Here is a 12,183-nt window from a genome sequence, read left to right as displayed (position 1 = left end):
AATCTCTGACCATCTCAAGGTTTCTAAACCATTAGTTTTTATTTTGGAGCATTTTCTGCTCAGATATATTCACATAACACTAGCTGCTCAAGTATTTTTTGTTTTCCCAACCCAATGGTAATTTAACAGTATGCTGGTAAAAATTAACTAAGTTAGGATATTAAAGCTTGCCAAAATAATAGGAGAAAATACTTAGCTGCCATTATAAGCTTAGAAGTTAGTTGCAAGGCATTAAGATGAACATTTAAGATCCAAAATATGAAAGCATATAAATCTGTTGTGAATTCAAATGTGACAGATTGAAATCATTTGCAAATTGCGTTTTAATGACAAAGTATACTCAGTTTACACAAGAGTGCTGGTAAAAAGCTCAGACCTCAGTGCCAATATTTTATAAAGCATACACCAAACAAGTTGTTCACTTCAAGCTCAGTTGAACTTATCTGAAAAACTAAAAAACAGGGGGTTGCTGCTTCTATGTAAGTGATAATGCACCATGTGCTAAGTGAAAGCAAAGATGCATCATGCACAAAGCTAAACAAAAAAAAAAAAAGGAAAAAAAAGAAAAAAAAATGTGTGCACATACTTCCCATTTTCACACAGCAGAAACAGTTTGATGCTGTCAGCCTGTCTAAGGTGACTGTCACATTGATAGAGTAACCAACATACATAGGACCCCCATTTAATTGTTAGCTACAAGCACGTATGATAATCCCCAATCTCTTGCGCAAGCAGCTAGATTTTCACCACACAGGAGTTACACAGAGCAGTTCTCAGCATGGTTTACTTTCACCTCCCTTTTCCACTGAATCATCGGGTACCAGCTAGGACGAGTCTGGCCACCAGACTAACAGGTTCACAGATCCAATGTGCTCCCCTTTCAGAGGAAACTGTCTCTGCCATTTTTCCATTCTATTATTGTTCAAGCTTCAGACCGTAACACGTCCACCAAAATAAATCTACTCAACAGTGTCAGGCCAAAACATGTCCTATTGGAAAATGTGAGCTAGTGGGGGATGTAAAATCAGTGTATGTATGGCTATGTCATTCAAGCCACAAGCAAAGCTCAATTTTACTTCTAATACTGAGGTAACAGCAGCCTTAACAGATGCAACTCATTAGGACATTTTACAGGGCAATTAATCTCTGTAACAGAGCTTCCAAGAGCACAGCTTTCTCCTCATCTTACTCTCTCATAGGAAACTTCTCTTTGGGAAGTGAAATATGGGCACCAAATACTATTTAGCAGTTCAAAGTAGAATTATGTCATTACTGAATTGTAAGAAGACATGCAATAGTCAATATTTCCCTTGGGAGTTTTTGACGAGAGGAAGAACAATCACTTCAATTAAGCAAAAATGATTGGCAATGGTCATCCTTAATTGAATGGTCATCATGGTAACTTATGTAGTATTTTCCACTGAAATCCTTGGAGCCTCAATAGTTTTCAAGCAAGGTCAGATTTTACAGTGTGAACAGTAAATATATGTTACCTGTGCAAGAAAAAGAGGAAACTTCTACAGTTTTAGGAGATAAAATGCTGAAGCAAATTCACGCATGAAGCATGAAATCAGCAAGAAATCCAGAAACGGCACTAGAAATTACACATTTAAAAACTAAATCAGCTCTGACAAATAGAATAATACCTGAAATATCAAGATTGCTTACAGAAAATATATTGCAAACACTAACATTCTCAAAAAAAGTTGTAACTAGTTGTGAAGTTGTAATTAGGTGCTTTGCACAACAGATAGTATTCCTAAAGAAACAAAAATGTTGCAGTGCTTATGCAGCATATGTCACTATCACTGTGCAAGATGTGGAAGTTCATTACAAGACGCAGAAATGAAAATCAGAATTCTTTCAGTGGCCTCTTGGACCGTAACACTCTATGACTATTGCTTCAAATGAAAAAAAAATATCCTAAACAATATAACTTTTTAAATGACCTATCACTCATTAATAAACAAACAAACCCCACATATGTTTTACACCAAGGATTAATTTTAAGTGGAAAGAAACACACATCACCCTGAAACACAGCTGTGAATCTTCTCTGCATATAAACCAAAAAGCAGGACCAAACTTGGAAGCTACATGCTATTGTATATTTGCAAACAAAAATCAGAAGTATTCTATGACTTGGTATCTGCATTTTTCCCAAAATACATATTCAGTTTACCAATTAGAAGCATCCACGCTATCAAACACTTCAAAGTGAAGTTGCACTGCATGATATTGATCTGAACATCTTCAAACTGAGGACGTTCAAACATAAATTGCAAGGTCTGGTTCCACTCTTCCATAGCAATGAGAAGGCTTTTCAGCACTGGGAATATGAATCAATTTAACAGACAAGCAAAACTGTCCCAAGGAATTTGCAATCTGGAGATTTCTATTAGGCAGTAGTCAGATTCCTAGTAACAGTAGTTACCACTGCAACCTTCCTAGACACATTTTGAGTGTTAAATTTCAGCTTGCAAACATTAGTTCTTGCTGTACACGTTAAAACAGAAGTTTGACCATGTGGAATACATTAGAGAATTCCCTGCTGCCCACAGAGATAATCGCTCAACTCTGCTTCTTCACATTCTGGAAGAGTGCACACACTGGCATCAAGAGAGTTGTTCTAATTTTCAGGTATTTCAAACTAATTACATTGCTTTGGGTAAAATATATTTGATTAAATTATCACTGTTTGTTTCTGTCTTCAGAGATGTAAATCAATCATCATATTTCAGCTAGAGTACTGTTGACAGAAATATTTAAGGTGCTCAGTAAATTATGACCTACCCATAGTACCTGGCATTGTCCTCTATATATTTACTATGGGGTTTATGATCCTTTATTACCAAAATACATTTACGTATTTTCATCCTTGCAGCTCTACAGATCCCCAGCAAGGCTCTGTGGCAGAAAATATGTGGAAGGCCTCTATTTTGCCAGCCCTCACTCCCACCCACCTGGCAGATGCATAGGTATGACCCCAACAAAAATAAAAAGGATCACTGAACTCTATTTTTACCCTGAAACCTTACATTTTCACCCCAGCAACTCCCTTTTGAACTTCAAGGCAAGTCTTTAGTCTGTTCAGTTTGTTTATCTGCAGCATATTTTGTGGTTCATCTAATTGCTAGTTGACATGCAGCAAAATGCTGTGCACAACAAAAGGTTTTGAATTCCAGCTGGAAGCAAGAGCTGTACCCCTTGCATTTATTTAGTTTGCAGCCAGACTTCCCAAAGGCATGGCTTAGCCAGCAAAACCTGTTCAGCTGCTACATGAGGAGCAAAAACTTTCTAACCTGGCTCCAGTTAAAAAGAAAAAAGTGCAAACACCAAGAACACAAGAGCACATCTGCGTGTGAAGGAGGAACCACAGCATCTCCATTAACTTTGAATTCAGTGGACAGCTGCCTGCTCAGTGCTGCTTAATTTCAAAATGAGGCACAAGGGTCACTCAGTTGCTTGCACTGCAATATGCTATGTTTCTCCTGCAGGTCAAGCTACTGTCAAACCCAAAGGGCAGGCTGACCAAAACACTAGGTGACTTTCCTGCCAGGAAGCACGCAGCCTTGAATTACCTTTTCCTCATACCAATTATCTGCACTGGTGCAGGAGGTCAGGTGGATCCCAGCTTGGCACTGGCATTTCTCCTCAGTCCTGCTGAGCAGTACAACGTCATGAAGCAAATCCGAAGGTCTAACAGACTAACTCCATTACAGTACTGTTGGCACTCTTCTCCCGCTTCAAAGCTTCCAGATTTATGAAAATACAGAATAAAATAGCTCTTATAGTATATTGGGTTGAACTGTTTGGTGACTGCTGTGTTTTATTTTGCCTTGCATTACTGCTTTTCTTGCCTGATCATGCAGACATTCAGTGCAGACATCCTTGAAAGAAGAGTTATACAAGTATTTATGTTATAGAAAAAAGAACTCCAGCAAAAATAAAAAAATAAAAAAAATTATGATACTTAGAAAAATGCGACTCAATTTGAGATTCTTCAAACTCAAGTTGTGATCCTTTAAACCAATTTAATGCCTACATTCAACTAGCAAGGGAAACAAAGCCATCTTTTATATGCTAGAAAAGCAAATCACTGAAGAAAAAAACTAAAACAAAAATGCCTATGTAAGGGAAACAATGATGACTAGTAAACCAAAGTAGGAGAAAAATAAGACTTCCTAATGCATTCTTGCCATAGCTTTCTTAAAAGTTTATCCTTATATGGTTTGTGGAAACAAAATATCCACCCCAAGCAATCCATGACTCATAAACCATAAAGTACAAGCCTTAACTATCACCTAAAGTGAAACTTGTATTATTAATAGTCTGAAATCCTTTCTACACTTGTAATTCTTCTAGAGGTTCCCTTCTTAAATTATTATTTTTATTATATCACTACTTCTGTCATTTTATTTAACAGTTATATTGTTTTCACTCCCTTCTCTCTGGAGGCTATATGAACTTCTAACATTTAGGAATTCCAGTACTGATTTCTGTACTGATGACTCAGGGCAGATCTTGGGATCCACAGTACTATTTCCAGCACCTCTGACATTTATTTTTTTGAGTCAAAATCGTTTACAGACAGTCTATAGCTAAGGAGCAAAGCAAGAAAAAGTCTCTTATAATCTCACTTCCCAAATTCAAAACAGAAGCAAGATCATACACTTTATCCACACAGTTTGTCAGAAAACATACGCCTCACAGCGAAAAGCTCTTCCTCCTGTGTCCTAGCAGATCAGGGTTCTTTATACAATAAATGATAAAAACATTTTGTTATTTTCTTCTAAATATAATATTGGGAACAATGAAAATGGTTATTAAAATGCATACTGAGCTAATCTTACTGCAGACAGCCCTTTCTGAAATGGATAATTTGAAAAATCATGTTACAAAACACAAATCAAATGATCCATAATATTTTTCCTTATTATCCCACCTCAGATCATGAGAATTTCAGCTGTTCTTAAGCTGGAAGTCTAGACTTTATATTTCCTGAAGGAAAATCTGAGATGAGGAAGAATGCTGTAAAGATCTGCTAATAAAGATATCATACTCAGGAAAGCAGATAAAATAAGTGTCACTGGTGTAGACATTTGGTTTATTAACTGCAGAACTCAGTCTTAAGGCTCATCTGAATTTTGCCTCCAAATTTGTCTTGCTTCTATGGATATCAAATTGCCCAGCTGGCTCTAGCCTCACCTGAAACTTCTGGGTAGCCCTGTGGTCCTAAAAATTCAGAAAAACAAAACCAAAAATCCCATAGGCATCTCTGAAATTCATTGGCTGCATTGCAATACCCCACTTTCGTTTGTAAAAATCCATGAACTCAAACACTGCAGAAATGGAAGCAGCATTAGAGAAACCACTCTGTGTTGACACACAGCACACAAAAGATTTCTAAAGCATTGCTGTAAGGTGATAGAAAAGTAAATAACAAACATCCTCAAGGGTTCTTCCCAAGTGAATTGGCTCCATAGCTTTCTGTTCCTGCTCTCAGAGAGAGATGAAAAAAATTCCTTCAGAAGTAGCACCGTTTTCTCACTATGAAGATCTGTTTCATGAATTAGAAAGGTAAATAAATTCCACATTTTAAAAGTAAAAAAACCACCAGTGCCTTCCAGGATTTTCTCTACTGTTTCTTCTTAATCCATGCACTGCTCGTTGCCACTTTTTCCAGAAGTTTCATGGGAATCATGGTGTCACGTAACAGTAGAAATACATGATCTTCAGCTTTCTCAATTCCAAAAAATAACTAAGGCATGAGTCTGGAGAAATAGTCCCCAAAAACAATATTTAAAATTGGTGGTGGCTCTTAGCTGTTCAGTAACTTACAAGTTTATTTATGGAAGCCCATGCTAAGTTACTAAAGTTGATATTCAAAAAGCAAGCATCTGGTTTCCATCTGTCCTCATGGGAACCACGAAAGGACTTCAACAGAAAAATAAAATACTGGGGTGCAAAAGAGCAAGGTCTCTGGGAGGAAGGGATAAATATCATAACGAAATAATTCTTAACTATAAAACACATTTAATGTTTCTTAAATATATATATATATATATATGAAGAAAGAAAACATTAAATGGAAGGTAAAATCATATGTTATAAAAGGAGAATTTTTTAGTCATATGTAATAGGAAAAAATGAACAAAACATCTACAAATGGTATTTTAAAAATTGTGAAATGAAATTATAACTTTCATGCTAACCAACAAAACCGGTGTCCAGAGCTAATCAGTTTTAAAGACATTACCTGAACACACTTCCCAGCAATGGAAACGTTGAGAACCTCCAGCTGCGTACAGCAGGCAACCAAAGTTTTATCTATTTGTATTTAAGCAATCTCCAAACAAAGTGGACTTTTAATTATGACAGCTATAATACCAATTCCTTCAGTAACAAACGAGTGAATATATAAAAAACAGCATGTGATGTAGCCTTACACATGAAGAAAGGAAGCTTTTATTCTCCCCTCTTCAAGTATTGCACTGACATTCGGTTACAAAACAGCTAATTTGGTTTTTCAATCAAGATACATGCACAACTGCCTCTATAAACATGCCCCTTTAAGATGTGAATTAAATATGCCTTCCAGGCAAGTTACTTCTTGCACCTTAATTTCCTTCTCTTCATTTTTTCCATTCTGCACTAAAAATAGGGAAAGTCAAATAAAAACCTGAAGGGAGTTGTACCAAATTAAAATACCTATGATAAGGAAGTTGATCATAAAGACTTCTCACTTGTCTTTGTTGTGTATTTATGTAGATATATATATATATATGCAGATATAAAAGCTACAGCTATCTAAGTTTTACTTGCAAATAGCAATTGCTCTGTTCATTTTATTTAGTCTCTCACAAGCGAGTTGCATAGAAATCGCCATTGTGAGGCTGGTAGTGTACCCAGTAATTTTTTCCCATCTTGCCTTTATTTTTACTTCTCACTAAAGTCTCCATAAGCATGTTTACTTCCACATATTTGAAATCACATAAAACTGTATCAAATTATAACCAATGAAGGGTAAAGCAGGCATCCATAGATGAAAGTAGAGTACTTCCTACCATTTATCACAAAGGTTAGTAAGTATTACCACAAAAAAAAGCACCAAGTGGAAATATATTCAGGTTCCTATACTACCTTCACCAAACATGGACACTGCAAAAGCCATTAGCTCAAGCTGTAACACTCAGTTTTCCTGGCACTCACTAATCACTGTTTTCCTTTAAAATGGCAAAAAACTGGGGCATTATCTAGACATTTATATATGCTTTTAGGACTAACTTCAGCATTCTCGCACTGTAGCTATCAATTAGCAGAAGTTTTGTTTTTTTTTTTAATTTATTTTTTAAGAAGTTGTCTTAAGTTTTCTTATCAGTGGTATTGACAAATAATTTAGAGACCAATGCCGTTTCACATTCACAGCTTCTCTTTAATCTTGGAGAGGAGCAATAATGTCTCAGAATACTCTATGTAGTTTTGAGAGAAGAGGTAGGAATAGAAGAATGTAATTATGGAAATCCCTCAGTATTAAAATCTTAGCTCACCACCCCATTTATAGCCACAAGCCATTCTTCCCATGGGCAAGCAGTATCTGCAGCTAGCGTGAGTCTATCCAACTCTGCAAAGCACTTTTTTCCAGACTAAAAAGAATAAACAAACCAACAAAGCAAATCCCTCACAGGCAGGAGAGCTGGGAGTGCACTGCCCATGGCTTTGGTTTCATGAGATCCAAGCAAAATTAGAAACAGCTGAGCCCATGGGACTGCAGAGAAGCACCACCTCAAGACAGGACATCCGTCCCACTCCCAGATACTGGGGCTGAGGCTATTTCTTTGATCTCTGATTGTCTGATCCCAACTCAGCCTTCAGCTGTCAGGTAGCAGGCAAACCCATGAGTCAGTTCCTGGGCAAGGTAGGAAGGGTGAGAACAGGAGACGACTGGGTTAACTCATGATTAATTCAATTTTTAAATCACAGCAGCCATCTCTGTGCCCAACAAGGCAAGTTACTGCCTGAATGGGACACACCTGCTGTTTCTTTCTGATATCTGATATTAACCTCACCAATTGATTTAAAATGACAGGCAAAAGTGGGTCAAACCTCACTCATGGTTTCCTGCAGTTGTGACTCAGTGGACTCCTGGAAAGTGAGGCATTTCCAAATGACCTGCTTGCCTTGTTAAAAACCCAAAAAATAATGACACACTAATGTGTATGATTCCACTGGTGGGTTGTTTCATCAAGAAACTCTTAATGCCAACTTTACAAGTTTCACTGGAGAAAATGCCCCAGGCATGAACCACACCATAAGATAATCCTTTCTTCAGAGGCTGAGCAAAAGGAATCGCTCATTAAGAACAGCTAAAGACCAAAGCACAGCAGGACAACAGACAAAAAAAGAATCAGCAAGCAGGGCTGAAACTGTACCCTCTCAGAAAAGAGAGCGTTCACACACAAATTCAACTACATGTCTTGTAATGTTGTGTACCACCACCACCACCCATGACGTTCCTCAGACTACAGCCATGTCCTTTTTTTTTTTTTTAATTTTATTTTCATACTCTCTGACAGGGATGTTCCTTTTCTTATTGAAAGGAAGGATAACTTGTTCAGAAAGGTAGCAGAAACTGGTGAGGCAATATTGATATGGGGCTCAACCAACACTCACTGTAGAACTGCGTTGCTGAAGGAAGGCACAGCAGCAATCAGCAGGGTACAATGGCGGTTATTTTGCTCTTCCTGCTTCAGTTCCAACAATGAGCATGTGAGCATTCCGCTCCACTTTTCCAACCTCTCCCAGAACATAGCCCCATGCCCTAAGAGCAATATGCTGAAATTCAAGAAGTTTTAGGAACAAGCAGATTGGCCCAATCTATAGTGGTAAATGCAGTTCACAAAGGGAAGCTGCAATTTTGTACAACTGCACTACCACTTTGGGAACCACCTCTGACACCAAGCTGCAGTATTTTCATCTGTGTAACTCAAGGGCTGACTGAAAAAAAAAAAAAAAAAGAAAAAATCCATCATTCAGCAGCAGAGAGATTTTGCTGCAGGTACCCAATAGACATGTGCCAAAGTCAACTATTTACCAAACCAGCAGAATTCCAGGAACTGGACAGTGTTGTACTTCACTTTTATCTACACTAAAACCGAACACCCTTCCCCAACCAACATCCAATGCACAGTTCAGCTTTGTGAAACAGTGGGTATTTTACCTTGCTCTATTTCACTGCTTTTTGTACCTTAACTCTGCGCATTTTCTAATGATTTACTCGCAGCATCAACTTATTAACCAAAAACAGGTTCAGATCTTCTACTAATAGTGTTGTTATGCCTCCTAAGATTCCCCCTAGTAGTAGGTTCCAAAATACTTTATAAAAAAAAAAGAAAAAAAAAGTTGTTTTAAACAAGTGCTAGCAAATAGTCATTATTTGAAGTAATGCAATCTCATTGCAATTTTTTTCAAGAAACTTTCATCACAACATACTTCAACCAAAAGTACTGCTGGCCTCTGAAAGGCCTGGTATGCCACATTAGCTGCTACTGACTGCTTCCACAGTGTCATTCAGCTTATTTTTTAAAATTCCAGCAATATGTAATGGAGTAAGTGGAAGTGTAGGAACAAAAATAACGTAGGACCTGACACAAAAAGTACCCTCAGTCAACTAGAAGAGAGAGAAAAAAGGCTGGTCAGGTTTATTTTTAATAGAAAACTATTAACAAAACTGAAGTTCAAGGAGTAGCTAGACATCATACAATGTGGAAGAGGTGACATGAGGTTGGCAAAGATCTCTGCTACTCAAGTAATTACCAACTGGTATGTTTTCTGAAATGCTATAAATCAAGATATTTCAAGTTACAGTAGTGTATCTTCAAATGAAGGCCATTTAACTCCAAGCACTTTGCCAAACTCCTTACATGGTTTTAGCCTCCAAACATCTGCTATCATAATGATTAATTCTCCTTTTTAAAAAAAAAAAAAAAAAAGAAGAAGCTTCCTTACCTTTGCAAAGTCATATTCAGATTGCCTGTACATGCCTTGATCTTGTTTTGTGCTTCTAGATGAGTCATCCCGTCTGTACTTATCCCATCAATGGTGAGAACCACGTCACCGATCCCCACGTGTGCTCGGGCTGCTTTTCCACCGTCGTTAAGCTGAAATGCCACAAGAAGGGCAAATGAGAGACTTAAATACGTTATGCTTATATTCTCTGAACAAAGGAAAATAACTTATATGATGTTTGGTCATAAAAAATGGAAAAAGTTTGAGTTTCTTCTCTATAAGCTTGTTTTTGTGGATGTTGCAGTATATGTACCATCTTTTCGGTGAAGCATTGTTTATAAATTCATGTTTTTATTTCATGTTAATGACAGGAAAAGCACTGCATGGTATTATCTATTTTTCAAAACCACACTCCTCATTGACTGGATGACAGCTATGCACATTCACCTAGAAAGGCAAGCAGGGATAGGCTCATAAAATTTCCTGGTTGCAGGCTTCAGTCTATTATCTCTTCACATCTGAGATTTCTCACATGGGTGAAAGAAAGGCTGTAAGTCAGGTTTTTCAATTCTAGTTTTTCAATCTAATCCATCTCCTCAAAGTTTATGCATTTGTCAATAGTTGGTTATACATATGAAAGTCTTTATTAACGGTGAAGCTATATTTCCCCCCAAGATGCAACTACAAGAAAGTCAAAAGTTCAGCATTACAGACAGGCCAGTTACAGAATTTTGTTTTGATTCATTCTTGGTTCATAGCTGCAGTGACCCGCAGTATATTCAAAACAGAATAAGAAAGGCTTCTTGAAACTCTTTGATCAAGGTCACTGCTGAAGTTCAGCTCAGCTGCCTTTGGTCCACTTTAATGAAGCACTCTAACAACAAAAACTTTTGTAAAGATCATGTTACTGACTCTGACTGAACAATAAATTAACCTTTTCATCTGATGCCACCAGCTTTATTCCCAAGGACACACACACACACACACACACACACACACACAAAAAAAAAAAAAAACAAAACAAAACAACAGCAATCCATGGTAAGATTTACATACTGATTTATACTCATGGTCCTCAATCTGTTGAGCACTTTGTAACTAGCTATTGAAAACAGTCCCACATGGTGCAAATTCCCTCTTTGTACTCATATTTCTCTCTTACAGCAGACAAGCTTTTACTTTTTGGCCGTGTATGTAAAACCCCACGTCTACTTTGCATGCAAGTATGAGTCGGTTTCTTGAAGAAATCACTACTTCTAGGGAGGTACTGCAAGTAACACAATTACTTTGTCTTCATTTCCAAAACTATGGCCCAAAGAGAACTCCAATTGCTGTAAATCAAGCAGCTGCCAAAGGGAAAGCAAAATGAAGGCCCTCATCTGAGTTGCCTGCGGTCTCTCCTGTACTGCATCCAGCAGCTATCAGGAAGTTACGCCTTTCAACAATGACAAATCACTAATCTACCCCTCATTTACTTTTCCAACAAGAGAAACAAGGCTAGCTCTTGAAATCAGTCTGTGGCAAGGGGATACAAACACATTGAATATGAGAGACTCACTTTTTGTATTTGTATACGAACAGTGACACAAGGAAGAATGTCACCTCTTAATAAACCCGTGGGAAGTACACCATCAGCCTATCAGATGTGGTTATGGCTTTCCTAAAATCTCAGGGATGATGCACAACAGCTAGGATGTACATCTGACAGCATCTGAAGACACTTTTGCATAATGCTACAAGGAAAATGCAAATGCAATAGCCCCCAGACCTCTTAATTTGACAACATTCACTGAAAGCAGAAGCTTTTACATTTGGTGGGCCGCAGCTCACACTTTCCCACATCAGTCTCTATCACACAGATATTTGAAGTAGCGATCATCAGCCACTCAAAACATTAGTCAAAAACTCAAATAAAACCTGATAAATCTTCCAGTTTGGTGTTAGTTTTATGAAATGCATTATCTTTGTGAAAGGTGAAGCAGGAGAAGTAGGAAGACTTATAATCTCCTAAGGTTCAAAAGAGCAGTTTGTCCCTCACCGTGACAGGTCAACACAATTATTTTACCCGGAGATGAAACTGAAGTATGCTAACAAATGGAAGGCAGCAGAGCAAGTTTCACGCAAGCAAGACTAGGAGAAAAAAGGAAAAAAATGATGCTCTTATTTTTGAAAGCT

General features: G+C 37.6%; 1 protein-coding gene across 14 annotated transcripts in view; it reads right to left on the bottom strand.

The window, feature by feature from the left end:
• PDLIM5 (PDZ and LIM domain 5) overlaps nt 1–12,183 on the bottom strand; it is a 115,723-nt gene that overhangs the window by 69,126 nt on the left and 34,414 nt on the right. For all 14 annotated transcript variants that reach the window (XM_042870911.1, XM_042870921.1, XM_042870916.1 and 11 more), the window contains one exon: nt 10,009–10,160. In XM_042870911.1, the coding sequence (XP_042726845.1) occupies nt 10,009–10,160 (152 nt within the window). The remainder of the gene's footprint in view (nt 1–10,008; nt 10,161–12,183) is intronic.

Source organism: Lagopus leucura, unplaced genomic scaffold (genome assembly GCF_019238085.1).
Source record: "Lagopus leucura isolate 7727_CA_CO unplaced genomic scaffold, USGS_WTPT01 Super-Scaffold_100004, whole genome shotgun sequence".
Taxonomy (NCBI): Eukaryota; Metazoa; Chordata; class Aves; order Galliformes; family Phasianidae; genus Lagopus; species Lagopus leucura.
This window is presented reverse-complemented; position numbering and strand designations above follow the sequence as displayed.